General features: G+C 41.6%; 1 protein-coding gene across 2 annotated transcripts in view; it reads right to left on the reverse strand.

Moving 5' to 3' along the window:
• MINDY3 (MINDY lysine 48 deubiquitinase 3) overlaps nucleotides 1-27,206 on the reverse strand; it is an 80,238-nt gene that overhangs the window by 18,422 nt on the left and 34,610 nt on the right. For both annotated transcript variants that reach the window (XM_075922447.1, XM_075922448.1), the window contains one exon: nucleotides 25,895-25,975. In XM_075922447.1, the coding sequence (XP_075778562.1) occupies nucleotides 25,895-25,975 (81 nt within the window). The remainder of the gene's footprint in view (nucleotides 1-25,894; nucleotides 25,976-27,206) is intronic.

The following is a 27,206-nucleotide window of genomic DNA, read 5'->3' on the forward strand; positions in this document are numbered from 1 at the left end:
GATGCAAGCTGTGGAGGTGGGTAAAGCAAATCTCCTCAAAAAGTTACATTATATGAACTTGCACTTGTCTAACTTTTAAAAATTCCACAAGCTATGGAAGCCTCCCCCATTCCCAAAGTATCTCCAGCAAATTCCCATTGATATTACTTGTCCACTTGTTTAATGATATTTGTTGGTAACAAAAATGAAATAATGTAAATATACATAATCTGTGTTTGGCAGTGCACATGCCTGTTTTCCCATTACAATGTGCATCACCATGAAAGACCACAAAGATTCAGTCTTTCCATTCATTAACTGGCATCTGAAATGAACTGTGCTTTCACAGTAAACTGCTACCTTTTTAAGCCAAATGCTAGAAATGGAATAAAGCCAGCTCTTTGTTAGGCATTACAATAATAAAGTATGGTATTCTGATGTTCTATGTAAATCATTCAAGAAGGGATTACATAATTTATTTTCCTCTATTCTACAGTTTTCATTATTTAAAAAAGCAAGATCAGAAAAGCACCCTTAGTTATCAGAGAGAAGCACCACCAAGAAAATAAACGTGTATTTTTTTTTCAGAAGTGGGAAGAAACCCACAACTTCATAGGAACTTTAGATTTCAAAGGGAATATTGTGCTACGATAGGAAGTAAAAACAAATTAAAACACCTCCCAACGTATAAGATGGCATCCCCTATGTATCTGAGATTTTAGTGTTGTTGATTTTTCACTTGCTATAAAACTGAAGTTTAATGCACCACTCATTTTTCAAGGAATATTAATGGAAAACAAATATGAACAACTTCAGTCGGTAAAGACTAAAAGTGTGACAAACATCTAACAAAAATGTACTTGAACTGCACAAACTGAAATTCCATCATTTCTGCCAAAATATGAAAAACAAACCTCCAGCCTTGTGAACTGCATTTAATACATTCCACACATTGAAGCTTCCATATAAGGAGATCTCATCAACACTTTATCATAACATAATTATTTAATACTTTTTAAAGTACCCCATATCTCAAAAGGCAAGAAAGTCATATTTCACCCGGGGTTCTGGTGATACACATAGTCATTTTACAATTTTCAGAAGTGCTCTTTAATAGTACCAGTTATTTTAAGATCTCATGTTTACCCTAAGAGGCAAAATATATTCTTACAAGTTCTAATAAAAACATTCCAGAAGTTTGTTCTGAAAATCAAAAATAGCTCACAAGAAATATTTAATGACTAAGCTGCACTGATCTGCCTGTTCTGAAAATTTTATAGCATTCTTCACTGAAAGGCCTATTATCCTTTAAATTCAAACCTATTAGGTATGGAATATTTAGAAGTTTTATACAAACTACACTAAGTATATGACTTAGAGCAACATTTTATTCCTATTAAAATATCGTGTAAAACATTTTTCTACATCTTAACTTCAAATTAAATATGAATATATGCAAGAAATGCCTAAGCTTGATAAAGAGAATCTCCTGGAATAGTTATAATAAATTAATGTAATCTGTGGATTTAAATAAATCCTAAAGTATTACAAAGGCTATCTTTTTGTAGCTCACCCCAACTTACATCTCACTGCATTCAAATTGATAGTTGTTACTTCTAAAATAAAATACAGCAAGTCTTCCCACTGGAAAGATATTCAGATGCTCAGATTGTTTCAAAAGTAATAGATTGAAAAGTTAGGCTCCTGAGTGGCTTAATTTTCAAGACTGCTAAATACACAGCAAATCATGATGATGTCAAGGACAGTATCTTAAAGCACATTCAGGACGAACTTATGCACAAAACGTGGTCAATTTAGCACAATACTGACTACTGACACCATATTACTGCCATTTTAGGGAAATGGCATAGTGTACAATACTAAATATTAGAAAAGCATGTGGTGCTCTTGTGATATGGCTAGACAAATCAAAAGTAATCATCATATATGGCCGAAGGATGATTTTAACTAGATGGACTGGATCTTTAACCTCTAAAGATTCAACTCATTGCATCACAAAAAACACAGACTATAGATTTTCTATGTTTTTGTTCAATGTCCTTTTATATATCAAAATATGAATACAAAAATAAATGACATAGATCTTATTATGAAAAAAAGTATATTTTAACAGAATTATTTCTAACACCAAATGCTTGGTTGGCCTGCAAGCCTACAAAATGTATAGAGGCAAATCTATACTTGATGTTTGTATTAAAAATTGGCAGCTTTAACTAGAACAAGTTAAAGGTAGAATGTGGTTTTGAGGAAAGGGTTCCCACTATGCATCTTCCTGAGAGGCAGTCTTGTGCTTATAGCCATTCCAGAGAGATGTGTTTTTCAATTTAGGTTAGAAGAAAATAGTTTCTGCTAGGTTATCTCAAGAATTTCTTTCCTTCTTGAAAAGCCTTAAGGTCTTTCAGCAGCTTGCTATAGACCTACATTAAAATGGATTGGTTAGAAATAAAGATAATACCCAATGAAGTCTATCAAGCCACTGTATGGGCTGGTTCTTAGAAATTCCCGAAACTGTCACCTGATAAGCTGATCATACTACCGAGCCCACCTACCTGCCCCACCCCTTGTCCTGATGAACCAGAGGTTCATGTTTCTGGAGGCAAGGGCCCACAGTTGGAATAACATCCCCCTGCCCCAGTAGAGTAACAGACCCTGATATCAGATCAGCTTTAGGAGGGCTCAGTTACAGGGACTTGACAGCACTTGAAGCATAGCCCCAGATAGGACCCAAACCCCAAATAAATTTGTCTTACTCTGTATACAAGTTTTACAAGCTCTCAAACAATGGTTACATGCCCCATTTTGCATAAAGCATATTCAAGTTACGCATATTTATATTCAATTCACATTTCCACTCAAAGCCATCACTGTTGTTTGACTAATGCTCTGAGTCCATTTGACCTTATAGTGAAGTCAATGTTGAATCAATGTAAGCACAAATGTTTCCATGACAATAGACTAGTGTGATAAGAACAGGATTGTGACTTCAAAGCAGGATAAAACAGGAGAAGCTGGAGTAGAAGAGTAAAAATGTGTATTAAAACAAAAGTTTAGTAGCAGAAAATTCAATACAAACAAGAGTTTTTATTAAATAATCCTGTTTTCAATTTTGCTTTGGTGTGAATTCTCCCATTAAAAAATAAAGAAAGCAATCCTTTTAAAGTGAGATGGCAGTTTCCTAAAAGTTTAGTTTTCCAATAGCAAATTGATAGTTTGTTCGCAACTCACAAAAGCTATAGAAACCCCTTATTTTAATAAAAAGGTTGTATGAACTTATGTAAGTGTATACATGGAAAATCAATGCTTTACTTCTAGTAATAAGATCCTGAAGCTTACATGCAGCATACATAGTTCTATAAGACAATGGTTTACCTTGTTGGCAGACTACTCTAGCGCAGTGTATCCCAACTGGTGCTCTGTGGAACCCTGGGGTTCCGCGAAGCGAAAATAGGGGTTCCGCAAGGAGCCAGCACTCCCTCACCCCCTCTGAAAGAGAGACCGCTGGCTAACCAGCTTCTTAAAGAAGCAGCACACTTATTTCCCTTTCCTCCCTGGCGATGCAGAGGCGTAGCAAGGCGGGGGCAGAGGGGAACAGTCGCTCCCAGCCGGCACACTAGGGGGGTGCCGGACAGGGGTGACCCCACATGACCCACAACAGGGAGGGAAGCACTTCTCTCCGAAGGAGTCAGTGCACACTGCCTGAACAGCTGGGGATGTGGCACCAAGTAACTTAGTTCTGAGGCTTTTCTGCGCGGTGGAGGCGGGGGAGAAGAGTCAGGAGACCGAGATCTGCACAGCTCCGACTGTGCAGGAAGTGCTCTCTGCCCTGGGACTCCCCGCACCTCCCTCTCTCCCCTGCAGGACGGCATCGTGGAAGTAAGTTGCTGGAGTGCAATAGCTCCTGCTGTTCAGGCAGCGCACGCCAGCTGTTTGAGGAGGGGAAGTGCAGTTGCACATTTCCTGGAACCCAGAGGTGCTGCAGGATTGCCAGGTACTGGTCTCAGCTTCTCCTCTCCCCTGCTCAGACCCCCCCCCCCCCCCCCGAGTACCCTGTCCCCACCAGCACTATCTCCAGCACCCAGCACCACCCTGGCCCTGGCCCCAGCACCCTGCCACCCACCCCAGGACCCTGGCCCCAGCACCCTGCCATCTACCCCAGCACAAAGCACCACGCCATCCACCCTTGCACCCAGCAGCACCCTGCCATCCACCCTAGCAACCAGCAGCACCCTGTTCCTTGTCCCAGCACCCTGCCACCCACCCCAGTGCCCAGCAGAACCATGTCCCTGACCCCAACATCCTGACCCACCACCCTGCCACTTATGCCAGCATGCTGCCACCCAGCAGCACCTTCTCCCTGGCCCCAGCACCCACTAGCACCCTGTCCCCTGCTCACACCAGCACAGCTGGAACCACATTAGTGAGGCCTGGGGGTTTTGAAGGGTTTTTTTGTATCTCTTTTATGTGGCCCCAACTGACTTTTCTGTGGGTCAGTGACCCTTGACTCAAAACAGGTTCCCCGCCCCGCTCATAAATAAAGACGATGCTAAAACCTTTTGAGTTTGACATAATATTTTATTTAAAAATGAGGCCTGACCAACATGCCCCCAATTGGGGCCAAATCCCCATCTCACTGCAGCATCATAACACTCCTGAACCACCTGACCCCAAATCTGAGCCTATCATACACTGGAACTCCCTGTCCTGAGCCTCTTACATCCCCAAACTCTTGCATCCCCACATCCTCAGTCTTCTGCCACAACACTCCTACACCATCCACACATCACAAATCTGTGTCCTGAGCCCATCATACTCACATCCTCCTTACCCTGAGCCCCTCACATATCCAACCCAAACTTCTGCACCCTCACACCCACAAGCCTGCGGCTTGCTCGGCACCCCAACCTTCCACCTGAGCCCAACATTCCCCAGCCTGGAGCCCCCTCCCCAAGCCAACATCCCCTTCTCCTGCATCCAAATTCCCTCCCAGAGCTTGCACTTCTCACCCCTTCCCACACCTACATCCCTCATTCCAACCCCAGAGCCTGTACCTCCTGTCTCAACCCAGTGAGAGTGTATAAGGGCTGGGGATAGCAAGTGATGGAGAGAAGGGGAACAGAGAGGATAGAGCCTCAAAGGGGTGGGGTCTCGGGGAAGGAATGTGATTTTCATGCATTGTTGGGTTCCCCCCGCTTTTTTTTTTTTTTGCGCTTGACAAACCTAGGGGTTCCTTGAAATTCTGAAAAGGGTTCCATGGCCAAATAAAGTTGGGAAACACTTCTCTAGCGACGAGCTGCTTAAGATTTTTAAATGTAACATAATATTAAATATGCTTAGTTAATTATTTGATTTTTAGATAAAAGCCTGTTCTTTTTGTTTTTGTTTTAAAGTATAAAGCCATCAGGAAGATAGATTGCTTTATCAAAAAGGTTAAGACACGGCGACAATTTCAGTACAGAGGTTTCATACTAACGGGGGAACTTTTTAGACTAACCATATCCTTTTAAATTTGCTTTGATAAAATTCAAATAAAGACTAATTCACACATTTAAAACTAGACCCAGATATGATTACAGGAAATTAAATCTAAAACTGTAGAAATAAAAACCTCAAACTCTGAAGAGGTGTAGCTCAATAATCGGTATGTTTAAAAGCTACCTACACTATGCCTTTTATAAAGTAGCAACATAAGATGCTTTTAAAAGTCTACTGAAAATACTAGCCGCAATTCATTGGTTAGATAGATAAGCAATTCACTGCCCAAGATCTTTTTGCTCCACTACACCTTTTATTAAGATATTCTATTTAAGAGCATCAATACACACAAAAATCAAAGCAGCTTTTATACACCACCACAGTAGCTAGTATTTTATATCATCACTGTCTCACAGGAAAGCAGGTAGAAAAAATAGGAATTCCAGACATTTTATAAATAGGTAGGTTTCAGTGTTATCTGTTCTTCAGAAAGGTCTGATAAATTTACTCAATAGCTCCACTTTGGTCCATGTCACAGATAATCCTAGTCTAAAATAAGTCTTCATATCTGATAAAAACTGAATTATGACATTTGATTTTAATCCTAAATCAAATTTGCTCCATATTGTCACCAATGAACTTTGAGTTTTGCTTAATGGTGGAAATTCAGTTACTTGATAAAGATTTGACAGAAGGGTTTGCTAGTGAAAGAGCTCGAGAGGGGCTCACAGACAGCAGAGAGCCTACACTTCACGCACTGCTTTCTCCTTTGGTTAACAACCTGCAAAAAAGTAAGTCAGTTGTAAAGCAACAAAATTTCTGAAATACAATAAAGTATTTCTTCAAACAACATAAAGTCAACCTGTAGAATTCTTTGCTAGAGAATGTTGTGAAGGCCAAGCCTATGACTGGGTTTAAAAGAGAACTAAATAAGTTGATGCAGGATAGGTTCATCAATGACTATTAGCTAGGATGGACTGGGATGGTGTTCTAGTCTCTGTTTGCCAGATGCTGGGAATGAACTACAGAGAATGCGTCACTTGATTACTTGTTATATTCATCTGCTTTGGGGCACCTGGCACTGGTCAATGTCAGAATTCAGGATACTGGGCTAGGATGGAATCTGATCCATCTATGGTCTGATCCAGTATGGCCTCCCCTAAGTAAACAAATACTGGTAAGAAAAGGGAGGGGGGACACGGACTGAATATGTTCAAACAAGACCTATTGATATATATTTCAAGGACTGTATTAAGTTCATGCCTGGTAAACAGAACAGTGATAGACTAGATATCCATTAATAAAACTGGTGTGTTGGAAAGTAAGCGTAACTGAGTGAACATGTTAATTCATACATCATTTCCCTTTTGAGGATCTTATAGATTTTGGGAGGAAAAGATAGTTAACATGAATCTGGCTAACAAAGACAAGAGAGGGGGATGGCATCAACTTCACCATCATGGCTGCCACCATCATCACTACCACTTCCTGGAACACTGGATATTCATCATCTTGATCCTGAGAAATGGCTTGACCACAACAGGCCACACAGAGGGATCCAGTGAGGACATCTCCTTTTATGGCTCTGGCTGAATCCCAAACACTGAAATGTGAGACACTGTTACTCTGATTCCTTCTCCTTTCTCACTTTATTTCTTCTCTTTGCCATCTCTTCTCTATTGTCCTCTATCTAATAATAATCTGGAATAGACACAGTCAAGAATCTATATTCTGCAATTCTACCGTATGTCTATGGCCAAAGGAGGTAGCTAAAAGCAATGCTCTAAACATGTGTTTCTCAACCTTTTTTTTTTTTTTTTTAAATAAAGTACCCCTTTAAAAAAAACTAAGTACCCTCACTCAGTATCTACGGTTTTCAGACAATTTTTTCTACCATTGCAACACATTTGTTTAAACAATGTAAACGTAGCCGGGCGGGTGATGAAATTTTTGGGTGTAAAAAATACAAAAATAATAATGCGCTGTAAAACTTCCATTACAATCCATTACAATCAACCTCCCCAACCCAACAAGGGAGATGCATGAGCCAAGAGAAAAAAAATAGAGCAAGACTTCATAACAAAATAATCTGTGGTAAATAATATGCCTGAGTAGCCATCCGGGAAGTAATGCTCTTAACAGACACTCCAAACAATTGCAGAAACCACAATACATCTTCCAGCCCAGAGAGATGTTTTAAGCTAGAAAGCCAGTACTGCTGGAAATCAGTTCTATCAAACCCCACGCCCCATCCTCAAGGTGCCATCTACTAGTGGTGCCTCACTGCCACCACTTCTGGTGCTACCTGTCTGGACCTGTGTTGGTCCCAGTTTGCGGCATCTGCCTGGGGGTATAGTCCCCAGGCGGAGTCCCAGAGCCACTGCCCCTCCCCTCTCCTGGGGGAGCAGCAACCAACTGTCTTATCACTGTCTCAGGGGCCCACTGCACTACTCAGTCTGGCCTCTTACTCCAGAGGCAAACCTCAGTCTATCCTGGCCACCTTCATCAATGGCAAGTGCAGAAGGGAAAAGGGAGGCAGGCCCACCCACTACTCTGGGCCCCGACCCAGGGACCCTTTAGTAGCATCCTCTCACTGTCTCTCCAACTCTACTGATGCCTGCTTCTCTTAGCTACTTCCCCACACCCCCATCATCTTTGGCTCCCACCCTAAACTCTCTCCTCCAAGGACTTCAAGCCTGCCAGAGTTAGCAAGGCCATTCCTGGTGCTAGCTGTACAGCCCTCTAGAAAGCTAGCCTTCCCCACATGCTCCTTGCAGCAGACTTCCTTACTCTAGTCTGCAGCTTCCCTTTTATCAGGGTTAGCTGTGACCCAATTATCTGCAGCCTCACCTGTGGCTGCCTGCCACTCAGCCTCTCTAGGTTTATTTTAAGCCTTCTAGGACCATAGCGGGGCAGACATCATCAAAGGTTGTTACTGAAATTATAATTTTCTAAATACTCCAGATATTGCTTTGGTGGTCTTGGACCATGAAATATATTTAGCTCATGTGTCTTACATTCATTATCTTAACTTCCTCTACACAGAGTATCCAGAATATGGGTTTTGTAAACTAACCAACACATATACTTGCAGAATTTAGGGACTCTCTCCACTAATTTTTTTTTCTGTATTGACTGAATGCATGGTATCAAAATGTCATTGATAGAACTCAAACTCAACAGTTTGTAGAGTTCATGTATAACATGAAAAATACATTTGTATTTACCATTTAAAATTTAAAAGCTATTTTAATTCAGGAATATCATCTTAGCTATGCAGACAGAAAAATATTATTCAGGTGTTTGATTAAATGTGACTTCTAATGTTACTCAGAGGGAAGAAATAAAGGCATCTGCCATGTAAAGTATCAATATAATCTGGTCTCAGTAACAGATATCACTGTGTATACTGTCAACTTATCCAGGGAGGGTTAAGAGCTCCCTGAGCCACTAGAGGCTTTTTTTCTCTTTTCTTTTTTAAGTTTAGGCTTTCAATGTGTTTCACTCATGTGCCCCCACCTGAAAGTGAAACTACTTAAATCAGAAGAGGTCAAAGGTGTTATTGTATACACATGAACAGCCCTATCACCATGAAAGAGGACAATGAAGGACATGTAAAACTCGTTTCCCATCACTTCAAAAAGAATCTGAAATGGATTTCCAAGGGTATTAGTCACTGCACTTGTAAAGAATGAAACTGGATGCTGTAGAGGGTTTTTTTCTAATGTTTCTGTGGATTTAACAGCTGTCACACACATTACGGATTTCATGATCAAACAGCCAAGAGACAAATTGATTTCCATCAGGTTCTTGCCATGCATATAATTCCACTAGTGTCCACTGTATTTGTATTTCCATGGGATACATGTTTAGGCATTTATAATTAGGACAGAATTTGGGAAAGAGTTTGGCATAAAGTTTCAGTCCAAGACTACCTTTGTTCCAATTAAAAATATATATATATATTTGCCACTGAAGTGTTGAGGTCCCAAGTTAGCTGTCTGAACTTATTCCCTTGCTTCTAGTCCAGCAGTGTTTGTGCGCTGCAGACATTGCAAGTCTAGCCTCAGAGAGGGCAGCCAGGAGCAAAGCATGTCATGTCACATTACCTCCTCCTGCTAACCAAGGAGGAATGCTGACCTGCTCAGGAAAAAATCTACAGTCCTCCATTGCCAGAAGCGAAGATCAAGAAGAGAATGGACAAAATGAGGCAATAGGCTAGATATAAAATATATCAGAATTTGTGCACATATATTCGAAAAATATCACAGGCACAGTAAGGATACGTCTACGTTTTAATTTATATTAAACAACAGGGAAATGGAAAGAAGTAATACATTGTAGTTTCTATTACACCTTAGGCATTTCAGTCTCTCTTGGTAACAACAGCAAATATTAACAACAGTATTTTGAAGTACAGTAGTCACACTTCTAAAATCTCTTCCCCTCCCCCTCTCCCCCTCCCCCTCTCCCCTCTCCACCATACACTCCAGACTGAGTGCTCTTGCTCTAGGTAAAGTTTACACACTGATGATAGCTCCAAAGCTTGTTGACAGACCATGTATGATAAATAGAGGAGAAAAGATTAGCTATGATTGCTGAGATAATCTGAGACAATGAAGAGACTAACACAGCCTCTCTTACCTTTTCACTAGTACAAGCATATTCATTTAGACCTGCCTATCTCTCAAAGATGGAATATTCTATTGCTCAAATTTAGTCTGTGAAGAAGTGGTTGCTACACTGTCATCTTAAACCAACCCCTTCTTCCCTTCCACATAAGACCAGATGAATATTGACAAGAACTAACAGCCTGATCTACACATGGTATATGGTGATCTGTAATCAAAGTTTCTGTATTTGTGCACTGAAACTAGGTAAACTCAACTGGTGCAAATTTAAGTACTATGAATTGGAAGAATGAACAGTAAGGTGGATAAAAAAGCTGGCTAGATCATCAAGTTAAAAGGGTAGCGAACAATGGCTCAATATCTATTTGGCAGCTGGTACCAAACAGACTACAATCCTGTGGCCAATTTTGTTCATCATCTTCATTAATGATCTGGATGATGGGAAGGATGGCAGTGTCATCTGCAAAGTTGCAGAGGATAAGTGGGAGAGCTAGATACGCTGGAAGGTAGGGACAGTGTCCAGAGTGACCGAGACAAACTAGAGGATTGGGTCGAAGGAAATCTGAGTAGGTTCAACAAGGATAAGTACAGAGTCCTGCACTTCGGACAGAAGAATCCTTTGCACTATAACAGGCTGGGGACCAATTAGCTAAGTTGTAGTTACTTGAACTCTGCGCGGAACAGCAGCTTTCCATTACCAACACTATCTTCCAGCAGAAAGACAGTCTGAAGACAACCTGGATGCACCCTCAATCAAAACACTGGCATCTCATAGACTACATCCTAGTGTACCAGCGTGATCTAAAAGATGTCTTTCACACCAGGGTAATGCCCAGCGCCGAGTGTCACACAGACCACCGCCTTGTCCGCTGCAAACTCAGCTTCCACTTTGAGCCCAAACCAAGGAAAGGTGGTGCCCAGAGGAAGAAGCTCAAAGTCTGCAGCTTTCAGTCTGCCGCAGTCAAGGCGGTTTTCCAGGAGAGCCTACGATCCAGTCTAGAGGAACTGAGCTGCCTAGCAGACTCGCCTCCGGCTCCAGAAGTGCTGTGGGATAGTATCAAAACCGTTGTTCTGCAAACATCTGAAGATATCCTCGGATTCTCCATGAAGAAGAACAAGGATTGGTTTGATGAGAACAACTTAGAAGTCCAAGAGCTGCTGTCAAAGAAGAGGTCAGCACACCAGGCCCACATGGTCCAACCATCCTGCCCGCACAAAAAAGCAGCCTTCCGCCTGGAATGCAGCACTTTCCAGCTCAAGCTTCGAGAGATTCAGAACGAGTGGTGGACCAACCTCGCAGTAAGAACTCAGCTTTGCGCTGATACTGGCGACTACAGGGGATTCTACGAAGCTCTAGAAGTGGTATATGGCCCCTCGTACCAAAGCCTGAGCCCCTTGCGGAGTGCAGATGGGAAAGAACTGCTCACCGAAAAGGACTCTATCCTGAACTGCTGGTCTGAGCGCTTCTACACCCTCTTCAATGCTAGCCGCTCAGTCCAAGAACCAGCGATTGACCGCATCCCACAACAACCAGTGAAAACTCAACTGGATGTGGCACCAACATTACAAGAGACTGAGGAAGCCATTGAACAGCTGAAGAGTGGTAAAGCTGCAGGAGTTGATGGCATCCCTCCTGAGGTATGGAAGAACGGAGGCCCAGCACTGTATACCAAACTCCATGAATTCTTCGTCTACTGCTGGGAGCAGGGTAAACTCCCTCATGATCTCAAGGACACAGTCATCATCACCCTGTACAAGAACAAAGGGGAGAAGTCAGACTGTTCCAATTATCGCGGAATAACATTTCTGTCCGTCGCTGGCAAAATCCTCACAAGAGTACTGCTGAATAGACTGGTACCTGCGATAGCAGAAGATCACCTCCCAGAGACACAATGTGGCTTCAGAGCCAACCGGGGAACCACAGACATGGTGTTTGTCCTGAGGCAGATTCAGGAGAAGTGCCAGGAGCAAAACAAAGCATTGTACGTCACCTTTGTGGACCTGACAAAAGCGTTTGACACCGTGAGCAGGCAGGGACTTTGGAAAATCCTGGAAAAACTAGGCTGCCCACCGAAGTTCCTCACCATGATCATCCAGCTTCATGAAGACCAGCTTGGACAAGTCAGACATAGCAGCGACCTCTCGCAGCCTTTCCCTATTGCAAACGGCGTAAAACAGGGCTGTGTTCTTGCTCCCACACTGTTCACCATTTTGTTCAGCATGATGCTCCAGCAGGTCAGAGGACCTCGACGACGCTGATGGCATATACATCCGTTTTCGTCTCGATGGGAGCGTGTTCAACCTAAGGCGTTTGCGGGCCCACACAAAGACCATGGAGAAACTGATCAGGGAGCTGTTGTTTGCTGACAATGCCGCCCTCCTTGGTCACACAGAGGCAGCTATGCAGCGAATTACATCTTGTTTCGCAAAAACTGCTCAGATCTTCGGTCTTGAAGTCAGCCTGAAGAAGACTGAAGTTCTTCATCAGCCCGCACCCCACGAGGAGCACCATCCACCAAGCATCTTCATTGAACAAACAGAACTGAAAGTTGTCCACCAGTTCAGCTACTTGGGCTGCGTGATCTCGTCTGACGCCAAGATAGACAAAGAAGTCGATAACAGGCTGGCCAAGGCAAACAGTGCATTTGGCAGACTATACAAACGTGTCTGGAACAACAGCAACCTCAAAAGAGACACAAAGGTCAGCATCTACAAAGCTGTTGTGCTGACCACTCTCTTGTATGGCGCTGAGTCCTGGGTCACGTACCGTTGTCACCTGAGTCTCCTCAAGCGTTTCCATCAGCGCTGCCTCCGCACAATCCTCAATATTCATTGGAGTGACTTCGTCGCCAACACTGAAGTCCTCAAGTTAGAGGAGGTCACCAGCATCGAGGCCATGCTCCTCAAGATACAGCTTCGCTGGGCAGGGCACATCACCAGGATGGAGAACCACAGCCTACCCAAGATCGTGCTGTATGGGGAACTGTCCTCTGGCTACCGCGACATAGGGGCACCACGAAAGCAGTACAAAGACTCCCTGAAGAAGTCCCTCACTGCTTGTTGTATCGATCACCGTCAGTGGGCAACACAAGCAGCTGATCGCAACTCCTGGCGGAACACAGTCCACCAGGCCGCCTCCTTCTTCGAAGATACCCGCAGGGCCTGTATGGAGGACAAAAGGAGAAGGAAGAAGAACTGTGACCCCTAAGCACCTATCCCGGATCAGACCTATATTTGCAGCCATTGTGGCAGGACCTGCCTGTCCCACATAGGCCTCGTCAGCCACCAGCGTGCCTGCAGAAGACGTGGATTTCCTTCCTAGATCTTCGTTCGCAAAGCCAAGCCATGATGATGAGTTCTGCAGAAGACGACTTAGGGATTTCAGTGAATGAGAAGCTGGATGTGTTAACAGCGTGCCCTTGCTGCTTAACAACATATTGGGCTCAACTAATAGAAGCACTGCCAGGAGATCAAGGGAAGTGATTATGCCCCTCAATTAGACACTGGTGAGGCTGCATCCAGAGTACTGTGTCCAATTTTGAGCTCCCCTCCACTACAGCAAGGAAGTGGACAAATTGGAGAGTGTCTAGCTAAGGACAATGAAAATTATTAGGGAGTTGAGGCACATAAATTATGAGGAGAGACTGAGGGAACTGGGCTTCTTTACTCTGCAGAAGAGAGAGGGGGAATTTGATAGTCTTCAACTACCTAAAAGCGGGGGCTTTCAAAATAGGTGGAGATAGGTTGCTTAGTCATGCTAGATGACAGAACAATAAACAAAAGCCTCACATTGTGGTGGGGGAGGTCTAGGTTGGATATTAGGAAAAAATTATTTCACCAGAAGTGTGGTGAAACACTGGAAAGGTTTACCTAGGGAGAGGAGTGGAATCTCCATCCTTATAGGGTTTTAAAGTCTTGGCTGGGATGTTTAATTGGAGTTGGTCCTGTTTTTAGCAGAAGGTTGGACTCAATGACCCTAATTTTCTATGATTATTGTACCTTTGCTTGGGGGACTGCAGTGATGCTAGCTGCTGCCCACAGACAGAGGCTTACTTGAGCTCCTGCATAAAAAAAAAAGGTATAGAGAAAAAAAGAAATACTAAAGATTACCCTGATTACAGTTACAGCATGTTGGCCTGATCTATTGATTGTATATGAATTATACTGATTACCTCATAATGAACAGTCATCTTCCCTATCATCAGTGACTACAAAGAGGAGTCCTGTGGAGAGATGTGTTTTTGCCCACAAAAACTTATGCCCAACTAAATCTGTTAGTCTTTAAGGTTCATAGAACTCCTTTTTGTGAGTATAGATTAACATGGCTACCCCTCTGATATCTATCACCAATGACTGTCATCTTGGTTCTCCCAAGGCACACAGACTAGGATATAATTTTAACAATATGTTACATTAATACCACCATGCCTAATGAATATTCAGTTGATGTTTAATCCCCTTTTTCTTATTTGTATTTCCTCACTCTATGAATGTTGGAGTGCCCTTCATTACTAATCTGTTTACCTCAAGTTTATATTAGCTTATTTGTCAAAATAGTTACTATGGTATTCCTCTGATTGGATATCTGCTTATATTCCTAATTTAAAATATTCCAAGCTGGTATAAACTAGCATCTTGTGTTTCTCTGTGAGCAGTTTAGTCATTACAGCATTCTGTCTTGTGAGATCTTATTATCTATGGTTACTCCTGGTGAGCTGCTTACACTAAAAGGCTTTGACCTATCCCTTGACTAGATTAGCTAAGCTATATATAGCAGGTTTTGAGGATTGTAAATTCATTGCATTATTGTTTTAAATTACACATATGCCTTACCTAGCAAATATCTATCGGCTACAATGAAACTGAAGCAGGCAACAGTTGAGCTAAAAGATTTTGTAATTGCCTATGAAATCTTAAGATGACATTTTAGATTTGAATCCTTGAAGGACAGTCACCAATGCAGCTTTCAAAGACTTTAAAAAAAATCTATGCAGAAGAAGCCCTTTAACAGAGAAGGAAAACCACCAAAAAAAGTTTTAAAAACAGAATGGTAAATGAATCTTCAAAGTCATTTTGAAAAGTTAAATTTTTTTTTCCCTTGAAAATGTTATATCCTTAATAATGCTCAGCAAAAAACTGAAAAGGTACTAAAATAATGAAATGGAGTTTTGTAAAATATTCAGGAAGTCTCTATAGCACTTAAAGTGAAAGTATTACACTGACAATCAAGACTCAGACATCCAACGGGGAAAGGAGCCTTAAAGAAGAGCAGCTTTGCTTTGCCAATTGACGGGGCATGAACTTGTAGAAACAAATTACAAATTAATTACATTTATGTGCTGAGTTTCTATAAATATCAATTTTCAATCAACTAGGATGTTTACTTTTCCAACTTCGAAAAGCAAAATATCTACCCGTCATGTGATGAGTCAGGCCCAATGTCTTCTATTGTACCAAACATGGCTGGAACCAACATTGGTTGACACCTAAAAAAGGATACAGAATTATACGATAATGTTCACAGCCAGCTCCTCTATGGGATAGACCTATATGTACAAAATGACTTACAGGTAAAAGAACTATATTTAGCAATGCATTTGATGCATTTAATACTTATAAGCCATTCTGTGTAGTCTACAAAAATGTGATGAAGCTGAAATGTTTGTATAACTCAGCCTCTCAGATGTCAGGTATATAAAGGGATTGTATGCCATTCATCCATTAGAACCGGGCCATGCCAAATACTTCAACTTACATCAATCATCTTATTTTATTTTGTACAAAAGCCTGTCAGTTGTACCATTAAAGTAATTTTAAAATGAATTAAAACAACTGAATACTTCTGAGGTCTCATATAAAATTGGATTAAAATAAATATTCAATACTGCTTTGGTTACATTTTAGCAGCAGCTCCATTACAAATTTGGCATAAATTATTTTTATTCAAATATTCCATTTTTATGGTGGCTAACTTTTTCATGACAAAACGGTTTTACAAATTTCTTATTATTACAACTTATTGAATTTAAACATTACACCAAAATATAATGTGACCCTAGAAGGTGCTAAATAATCTTCAGTTAGAGACGACTATAAATTACATTGTGGAGTTCCATATTTATTCTCAATGTATTTCAATGTCAAATTTTCACACTTCACAAGTCAGAGGTTATATTTTTATTTGCCTATACACAGGGTTCGACAAATGGTGTAATCTACTCACCCGCGGCGAGTAGATTACACCTCGGAAGAGCCGGCGCAGAGTGATCTGTACATGCACATAGCGCAGAACCGCGCGGCTAGTGAGCCCTGCCTATACAGCTTACTGATCTGAAATTAAACTATGCTCTTCATGTATCACCAATAAAAACTAATTCAAAATTACTAATATTGTTTTGAGAAATACAGTGTGTGTGTGTATATATATCTGTTTCATAGCTGAATAGCACTATTGATGATTAAAAACAGTAAGTAGAAAAACAAGGAGTCCCCTGGCACCTTAAAGACTAAAGGTGCATCTACACAGCAGGGCTTAATTCGAAATAAGATATGCAAATTGAGCTACATCAATTGTGTAGCTTATTCCGAAATTGGAAGCATCTACACAGCACTTATTTTGAAATAGAGCACCCTTCCTCCCATTTCCCTTACTCCTCATACAATGAGGGTTACAGGAGTTGGAGTAAGAAGTCCTCCAGCTTGATAATATTTCGACATTACTTTGAAATAACTGCCTTCTGTGTAAATGCAGACTAAGTTATTTTTAAATAATGCTAGTTATTTCAAAATGATGTTGCTGTGTACATGTACTTTAACAGATGTATTAGGGCATAAACTTTTATGAGTAAAGACCACCTTGTCAGATGCAAGAATAGAGAATATGATTTGAAGACAGGACACCTATACTGAATAAGATGTTTATAGTGAAGGGTATGCATGTGTTCATTTTAAACAAAATGTGATTTGGAAAGTAGGTATGCATATAGAAGCATGCTGTGGCTCACCACCCTAGCAACAGCCTAGAAAAGGCCAAGGGGAGGGGGGTGAACTCAACATGTGGAGTGGAGAAGTACAAGCATGTGACAAACAAAGCCATATATGGAAAGGTTGAATCTGATTGGTTTAGAAGTTTGTGTTATGTAACCTGTAACTGCCATGTGCTATAAAACAGCAAGGGGAGGAGCTCCTTGCTTGAGGGGCTATGCCTGATTTTAGTACCAGGGGCTCTCCCTTTGTGCACATTGAATAAAGTCTTGTTGAATTTAATTCAATTCAATTCAATTCAATTCAATTCAATTCAAGACCCTTGATTTTGCCCAGCACCTGACTCTCTGGGAACCACAAAATCCCAACAATAGTAACTAGCCACATGTTAAATAGACTAACATGTTTAAGAAATCTCCCAACCAATGATTAAATAATAGATTACATTTCAGCACATAAAATTACATTTTCTCTGTAACTCTGGCAAATTTCTGAAGTGTCTCAATTATGTTTACAACTGTGCTTAGCTGTCAGGGGAAATTATCTGGTTTCATCTATAAAGGATTTTTTCTTTGTATTGCACAAGCCCTTTGCCAGAACAAACAGGAGCAGGAGTTTTAATTAGAATTTTTGTAGAATGAACTTTGTTCCTGTGAAGATCAAGTGGAAAACACTGTGTGTGGGGTGGGGTGGGGTGGGGGGGAACTAGTATATGTTGACTCTTTATTTACAAGCCTTTCCTCTAGGCTAGGAAAGGCTGTGGGAAGATACAATAAAAGGGATATTCCATCTTTGTTCTAATTCACTGTGAAACTGTACTAAAATGCATAGCTTTAGATAAGGGGTCCAAGTTGAGAACCAAAAACTGTATTCTCCAAAACTACCTTGAACTTGCGCACATATGAATTACAAGAGATTTCATCAAACCACTCTCCCATCCCCCAAAGTAAATTAATGCAATTCATTTAATTTATAAGCTTCAGAGGGATAGCAGAGTTCATCTGTACAGGATAAACTTAAACAACAAATAGTACGGTAGCACTTTAAAGATTAACAAAACATGTAGATGATATCATGAGCTTTTGTGGGCACATCTGAAGAAGTGGGTTGTGCCCACGAAAGCTCATGATACCATCTACATGTTTTGTTAGTCTTTAAGGTGCTACCATACTATTTGTTATTTAATCTGTAATTAGCCACTTCAACTCATCTAATCAATACACAGTCTACAGAGGAATGTTGTGCTAGCCAGAGTGACCATAGCTGATGGTATCACATTAGGTTAGTGAAGCTCCCAGATTTGGCTCAAGCCTTTAAACAAATTGCTGAGCAGCCCCACAGGTGGCACCTGGTAAGGACAGGGCATACACCTCTTCATACATCAGTGAAGAGTTTGAAATCAGCATTTTGGGGGTGTTCTTGTTCATCTCTGATGACTAGACTGAAAAGTATGCAACACCACTTTTGAACATAACATAAGGATGGTCAGTTCTCTTTCATATTATGACATTTTGCACAAAATCAAACTATGTTATGGATTTGGTGCTGAAAACACAAAGAATGTGTCTAGCTGCAGAGACTGCTTGTAAGATAGTTTAGGTTTCTGATGTGTACTAGCAATATGAGAAATACACTGGTCTGATAGGCCCTGAACTTTGTCTCAATGCAAATATATGAACTTTGTGTAGGAGACAGTGAGTACTACTTGTCAAATAATGTCCAGTTTTCTGAGATATTCTACAAACACAGTTCAAACTAAGTAGATTAATGTGTCAATACTCCATACCACCTGACACCCCTATGCCAATACATAAGCATATCCACACTGGGGTTCTGGTGGCTCAGCTCCAAGGTTCTGGACATTGAGATGTTCAACCCTGAGATGTTCAACCCAATAGTGTGAGCAGTCTTTGAGACCCTGGTGGGCAAGGCTGAATTTCTCTAACCTCTCCACAAGCAGATTAGTGTTGTTGCCATAATCTCGGTCAGTGAACACATATTGTGCAACCTGGATTCTGACGTGAGGAGTAGCAAATTCTAATATCTAGCTGATACACTTGACAAAATAATTCAGCAGGGTGAGGGAGCATCCCTCCTGAACACCTGACGTTGTGTAGAACACTGAAAAAGTTATGCACAAATGCAAACTCCGGTGTGAAGATGGGGTTCCAGATGTTCACAAAGTCATCTCTGCATGAGAAAGTACTAACATGCAGACTGAACAAAATGCAGCTTTGATGTTGCTATATGTCCCAGGAAGTGTGTGGTTAAATCCTCAGTACAGCTCAGCCAAAGTCAGAGGGTAAGGACAGCACCTACTGTCAACTGCTCAGTAATGAAATCTGACTGCTATCAATAATGTTTATTAAGGAGTGAGTGTCTGCATCCTACCAAGTAGGACATGAGCAAATACCTTTCCAGGAAGATAATGAGATCAGCTTGCAGCTGGTACACTCAGTGCAAGATATTTCCCTTGTACAAGGACACCTGCTGGGCTCTGGAGTTTTTTTTAGCAGGTTGGGAGGAGGAGCAGCTCAAAGAAAAAGATTGAGCATGTCTGTCTGCATTACGCAGCCATGAACTGTGACCTTAGATTATTACACTTAGAGTGTGCACATTGTGATGATTGCAAGTTTGTGAAGGTTGCAAGTTGATAATATTCACAATTAGGGATGTTAAATTTAGACTAATTAACTAATCAAATAGTCGATGGAATTTCCATCAACTATTCGATTAGTCTACAAGAGCACCTCCACCTTTGAACTGTAGCAAGAGTTCTTGCTACAGTTCAAAAGCGGAAGCCTCCAGGGACTGTGGGGCCAGCGAGGACTCCCTGCTCCCTATGGCATCTTAGCCTTTGAAATGTACAAGAGACTGACTGGGGCTCTTGTACATTTCAAAAGCAAAACTGAAGCAGAAGCGGCACAAGTGGAGACTGCTTCAGTCCCTGCTCGCGCCATTTCCCACTGTGCCTCTACTTCCCCTGCCTCAGCAGAGACGGTGCTGGGGGAAACCAGCTTTTAAGCTAGCTCCCCCCGAGCACCGGCTCCTGCTTCCCCCTTGCTGCCTCTCTGATGGGGGAAAGCAACTAGTTGCATCACTAGTTGACTATCCAATAAGCATAAGCTTATCGGATAGTTAACAAGTCGCTTACATCCCTATTCACAACAGTTTTGGTTTTGAATTCTGAAACCAGTTTGAAATGTTTTCACCATGTTGTCGTGATTCTAAGGGCAAATGCCAAAAAGAATGACAAGTAAAATCTGTAGTACCTGTTGGGGGAAAGCAACTAGTTGCATCATTAGTTGACTATCCAATAAGCATAAGCTTATCAGATAGTTAACTAGTCGCTTACATCCCTATTCACAACAGCTTTGGTTTTGATTTCTGAAACCAGTTTGAAATGTTTTCACCATGTTGTCGTGATTCTAAGTGCAAATGCTAAAAAGAGTGGCAAGTAAAATCTGTAGTACCTGTTAGGGTTTAATGACCTCTATATTAAGTTGTAAATCTTGATTCCTAAGAATACTTCAAAATGTTGGATACTGAATTTCTTCTTCAAATACCTAGGCAGTAATCACTCATGAAGCCCTGACTACTTCTGGTCCAAACAGTGGACCTGTAAAGTTTGGAAGAGGCAGCACGTGTACCAGCACCCAGATCTAATTCAAACTTGGTAGTATTCAGAACTTCTGCTAACAGCTAAAACGCCCCATGATCTTTCTCCAAAACTCCCACAATTCTCTCTCAGTGCTCAACATACCAATCACTGTCACTCATCTCCATCTTGATACTTGCATCAGATCTTTTCTTTCTGTCCCTCTCATCCAGATCCTAGATCCTCTTCTCCAGCCTCCTAGACATCCACATATCACCCCCTTTAGCCAACACAGAGCCTATGGCTATGTTCCCATCTTCCCTGTCTATTAATTCTTCCAATGGCTCTTTTTCCACTGGCTCAAGTTCAAGATTTTTTTTAAATTTCAAGGCACTACATGAATGTACAGAGGCCCTTGGATCACACTACTATTCTGCTTGTTATTTCAACAGTAAAAAAATCTTAAGAGCGACTCAAATTTTCAGTCTTATACCAAGAAGTCAAGGCCCAGTACTCTCAACTCTGAGTTCAAAAGGTGTAAGTCAGATCTCCCATCTTTTTTAAAAAGATGTTTGGATTTTGGTTTGTCTTGATTTAGCTCTCCTGTCAACTCTCAGTGTGCATGAAGCAGTTAGTGGTACAATTTTCCCAAATTAATAGAATGAAGTGATTTTGATCTCCATTGCAGAAGTTCACACTGGAAGCCTTATAGCTTCTCCTCAAACTCCAAAATAATTATGTCCCTTGCTGTGCTTGAATCAGCCTATCTTGAAGCCTATTAATCAATCATTCACCCTCCACCCCCACATCAAGTCTGGCCTAAGCCCCATAGGGTAACTTTGCTTCTCCTGCAGCTCTGGGGGAATCTTCACCCTCATCTCTCAAACCCGACAGGCAGATTCAACTGGGTCCTCTTATCCTGCTTCCAGGTGTATGTCAACAAAAGTAAATCCTGGAAGCTATGAACACCCTTTTCCTTCATTTCCCCCACCCTCAAAACCAGGGGGAATTGTTCATTGTCATTTCCCTTGTATTTCATGGCTGAGGGAGGGGAGAGGAAGGAGCTAAGAAGAGCAGGCTTATTTGTCACAGGAGTGGTGTGGCTAAGTGCAGAGCCAACCTGACACTGCTGCCTAGCCCCACAAACTAATCTCAGTCAAGGGCAAGGAAAGAGGGAGACTGTTTACTTCTTGATTGGCTACTTTTCTCCAGGGAACAGGGAATGCAGCAATGACTTCAAATGTTACAGCAGCAAAAATGGGTAGGATAGAAAGCTAAAATAGGAAAAAAAACCAACATGGTAAGAATTTTTAGATGAGTTAGCGGTCTTCAAGTTGGCAGGGCCTGGACCAGAAGGGGAATAAAGGCAGCCAAGAGAATTGTAGACCAGCAAGCTTAAATTCAGGACCCAGAAAGATCATGCAGAAAATAATCAAATTATCAATTTGCAAGCACATAGAAGTTAAGGCAATAGGGAAAAAAGTCTATATGGATTTGTCAAGAACAAACTATGTGAAACCAACCTACTCTTCTTTGACAGGGAATCAAGCATTGTGGATAAGGGAATGCAGCAGAGGTCATGTTTTGATTTGAAGGCTTCAGATATTTTCTCACATGGCCTTCTCATAAACTAGAAAAATATAGTACTGGCAGTCCCCGACTTACGCGGATCCGACTTATGTCGGATCCGCACTTACGAACGGGGCTCTCTCGCCCCGGAGGTCGAGGTGGCGGATTGCTACCTGCGAGCTCCGGGGCGAGAAAACCCGTTCGTAAGCTGCTCCGGTGCCCCTGGTCTGCTGGAGACCGTCTCCAGCAGACCAGGGGCACCGGGCGGGTTCCCGCGGTTCTGAGGCTTTGCCAGAGCAAAGCCTCAGAGGCGCGGGACCCCCCCGCGGCTGCGGCTTCAGTCCAGGTGCCTGTGGTCTGCTGGGGACCGTCCCCAGCAGACCACAGGCACCGGGACTGAAGCGGCAGCAGCGGCGGTTCCCCGCGCCTCTGAGGCTTTGCTCTGGCAAAGCCTTAGAGGCGCGGGACCCCCCCGCGGCTGCGGCTTCAGTCCGGGTGCCTGTGGTCTGCTGGGGACCGTCCCCAGCAGACCACAGGCACCTGGACTGAAGCCGCAGCCGCGGCGGGATCCCGCGCCTCTGAGGCTTTGCTAGAGCAAAGCCTCAGAGGCATGGCACCCCGCTGCCGCTGCAGCTCTGCTCCCCGTGTCCCTGGTCTGCTGGGGGGGGGGAGGCGCGCAGCTAGTGTGCCCCCCCCCCAGCAGACCAGGCTTTTGTTTTGGACCCTGGGGCAGAGCAGATGGGGTGCTGCTGGGTTGGTCCAGTAGCACCGAGGAGCGGCGCTACTGGAGCAACCCAGCAGCACCCCAGCTGCTCTGCCCCAGGCGTCCCCAAGTCAGCTTCTGCTGAAACTGACCAGCGCTGACTACAGGAAGCCCGAGGCAGAGTTGCTCTGCCCCGGGCTTCCTGGAATCAGCTGCTGATCAGTTTCAGCAGCAGCTGACTTGGGGACGCCTGGGGTTCTTAAGTTGATTCTGTATGTAAGTCAGAACTGGCGGTCAGTTTCAGCAGCAGCTGAATCTGGACGCCAGTTCCGACTTACATACAGATTCAACTTAAGAACAAACCTACAGTCCCTATCTTGTACGTAACCCAGGGACTGCCTGTATAGACAAACCTACTATAAGGTGGATGCACAATAAGCTGGTAACAGACACTCAGGGTGCTTCTACACCGCACCTGGAGCTTGATATAAGCTATGCAATTTGCGTTGCATATTTTGAGTTAATTTCTAAATAGCTTATTTTGAAATTTGGCGCTGTCTACACAGCACTTATATTGAAATAAATCGCTATTCTGAAACATCCCTTACTGTTGTGGAGTGAGGTTTACAGGGATATCAGAATAGAGAGCCCATTATATTTCGAAATAACAGGCACGCTCAAAAGATGCGAAATAGCTCTGGTATCCCGAAATCAAGCTGCAGTGTAGACTTAGCCTCAGAGAGTAGATATCAGTGGCTCATAGTTGAGATGGAATGGTATACTGAGAGAGGTCCCACATACATCTACCTTGGGGTTGGTTCTATTCAATATTTTCATAAAATACTGGGATAATTGCAGAGAGAGTACATTTGTAAAGTTTATGGATGATACCAAGCTGGGAGAAAATATAAGCACTTTGGAGGCCAGGGTTAAAAATCAAAATGATCTTGACATACTGGAGAAACAGTCTAAATTAATCAGGATAAAAGTAAAGTACTACACTTAGGAAAGAATAAATTAACTGCATTAATACAAAATAGGAAATGACTATTTTGGAGGGTGTACTGCAGAAGAGATCAGGGTGTTGTAGTATAAATTAAGTATGAGTCAATAATGTAATAATGTTGCAAAAAAGAACAACCATTCTGGAATGTATTAGCGGGGTGCTTGAAAAAATGATTTCTGATATTTTGCTCAGTCTACTCAGCGCTGATAAGGCCCTCAACTGGAGTATTGCCTCCAGTTCTGGGCACCACACTTCAGGATTTATGAAATTAGAAAAAAATCTAGAGGAGAGCAACAAAAATTTAAAGTCTAGAACACGTGACCTATAAGGAATGATTGGAAAAACTGGGTTTGTTTAGCCTGGAGATAAGTTGGAGGGGAAAAGGGAGAAGGACACACAAATTAACAATGTACAAGTATACTAGCAGGCTGGGCCCTCTAGAGAAAAAGAGACAGAGACAGAGAGCACACATGTGTGAGAGATAAATTGTTCTTCATAGTCACTAAGGGCCGGACAAATGATCATGAGCCTGAATTGCAGCAAGGGAGATTTAAGCTAGGCACTAGGAAAAAGCTTCCATTAATTAAAAGGGCAGTTAAGCATTGCAACAAATTACTTAGAGAGGTTGGGGAATCTCTGTCATCGGAGATTTTTAAATACAAGTTAGACAAACACCTGTCAGGGATGGTCTAGATAAGTTCTGCCTCACTGCAAGGGACTAGACTAGAAGAACTATTGACAATTTCAGTCCTTTGTCTTTATTATTCTAATTCAGGAAAATTTAAGTCAGTTTAATAGAAATAATTGTTTTTGAATGCACATCATCATCAGACTTCAAACAAGCAAAGAGTCCCTGTTCAAGTTTACAAAAACCACATGTGTATCAAGTGAGGATCAAACAGGGAGCAGATAAAGAGGAAGTCCAAAGGAAAGATGACAAAAAGAATTTAGCTAGATAGAATGGCACATCTGTACACTTTGATAAAACAGCTTATTTATTGATAAATTAGCTATTTTGCTTTTCAACTCATGCAGGCTTCATATCACAATTGATTTTTAGGAGGATTTGAACAGAAAAAGATTCACCAGAAAGCAGGTAGAACTCTCCTGCAAATTATAATACAGAGACCACTTTTAACAGCTAAAAACTTCTGTGCTTAACCTTCATCTCTTGTTTCAGAATTATGACCTAAAAGACAACCTCATTTCAAGATGGTGAATTATGAATGGGCAAAACGTCAAAAAAATCTTTCCATAAAGTAAAAGCCACCATTTCCTAAAATCAAAGAATTACTTACACAGAAAGCAGCTTTTCAGAGAAGGTAAACAGGAAAAAAAAAGTCTCAACCAAAATTATGGAAACACAATGTATCTAGAGAAAATTCAACATATGATTTCAGAGTACATTAGGAATGGTCAACTTAAATATTATAAGTATAATGGAATATAGTTAAAGCTTACATCCTAAAGAATAAAGAGTTTCTGCATATGATATACTAATTCTAAACATTTAGTATGCATATTCTATTAAGGGAATTTACAGCACATATTTCTGTAATTCATGGGATTTAAATATGGGTAAAAACATTCTTAATCAAGTAGGATTTTAAAGACACTATATATTTTATTGAATTTTCCCCACAACAATTTAAGATATCAGACATAACAGCTTTGGCACCATAAAGCTTAAAATATACCAGTATCTGAAACAAGCTCTCCTTTTTTAAATGAAAGCTTAAGCTTGAAGAATCTTTAAAGATATCACTGAACCTGTTAAACTTGCATTTAAGGAGAGGGCTTGTTTTAAAGTTCAGTGATTCAGTTTTTGTATTAAAGGCAGATGAAACTCATACTGTAGCAAGTTCTGAACTTTGGCCTTCTATGGTATTTTTCTGTCTGGGGTCATATAACAAAAACCAAAGCTATCATACCTTGGCAAAAAAGACTGTGAGATGTGTTTCACTACCAAGTATCCAAATAGGGAACTTTGGAGATTTCAAGTAGGAGCCAACCTAAAAAAGGTGCAGTAAAAACAAACAAATTAGCTATACAGCAATAATGAAGCCCCCAATACCTCCCGCAATTCCCAAAATCTGTAACACTAAAAATTTAGAGAGTCAAAATTTGAAGGTAGTACTAAAACACATTGGCAAAGCTTTTTTTATTATTATTACTACACACCCCATTTAAGAATTGATAATCTGATTTAACCATATAAATCCAATCACCAGTGAGATTAGATTGGACTACGTCAGTGATGAGCAGCAACTTGTGGCCCTCAAAACACTTGTGGCCTATTGGGTTTCTATGTGTCACCCACGAGAAATTTTGTTTACTGTTGCCCATGCACAGATTTGCCAGATTCTGCTAGTTTTTGCCCACATGGTTTATTTTCCTATTGGTATTACAAAAGGAGACACATTTAAAGCAAGGGCATATGAAGTGAAGTGTGTGCTCTTTGCACACAACATTGAGAGAGCCATGAGTTCCTTCTGCATCCAATCCAAGTGCTGCTATGGCTCAACTAGCACACCCCGCAAATTCTAGGTATGCTAGTGCAGTTAGGAAAACTACCCTATCTGGTGAGACCATCTTGGATATGACAATCTTATTGCCCACTGAGGAGAGCCACTCATGCAGCCCACTCTCTAGCCTAGGTTGTCCCACACTGCACTAGGCCCAACCCTGTGTAGTGCCAAGTGCCTTTGATCACCACTGAAGTCTAGAGCTGGTGGTATTCTGTAACTTTGAGGCCTAACTCACTGTTTATGCATAGGGGGAAAAAGAGTGGGGGGTCTTAAAGCAACTGACAAGAAAGCCTCACAACATGAATTCAATTCATTCATATGCAAAGATTTCTATTTAGCTGAACTATTTTTTTTTTTTAACAAAAGTTACCAACTTGATTTAAAAAAGGAGGACTAAGTGATAAGGGTAAGCTGTTTAAGTCAGTCAATTAAATCAAAAGTAATTGTTTGTAAACATCATAATTCTTCATGTTAGATAGCATATTAAATATGTTTTCAAACCTTGGCTCCTGAAAAAAATTTATCAAAATCATACAAGTTGGCCCAATTTAATAAATGTAGCAGTTTCACCTCCTGAGACTATACTGCTTTAGCCCCCAAGTACCAACTGTCCAGGAAAAAGTACTCAGGAGGTCAACACTTCGCTGAAGAATTTGGAAAACAATAGAGCTGCTGTTGGAACATCAGGAGAAGATTTTAATACGGGAAATTGTCA

The sequence above is a fragment of the Pelodiscus sinensis genome, chromosome 2 (genome assembly GCF_049634645.1).
Source record: "Pelodiscus sinensis isolate JC-2024 chromosome 2, ASM4963464v1, whole genome shotgun sequence".
Lineage (NCBI taxonomy): Eukaryota > Metazoa > Chordata > Testudines > Trionychidae > Pelodiscus > Pelodiscus sinensis.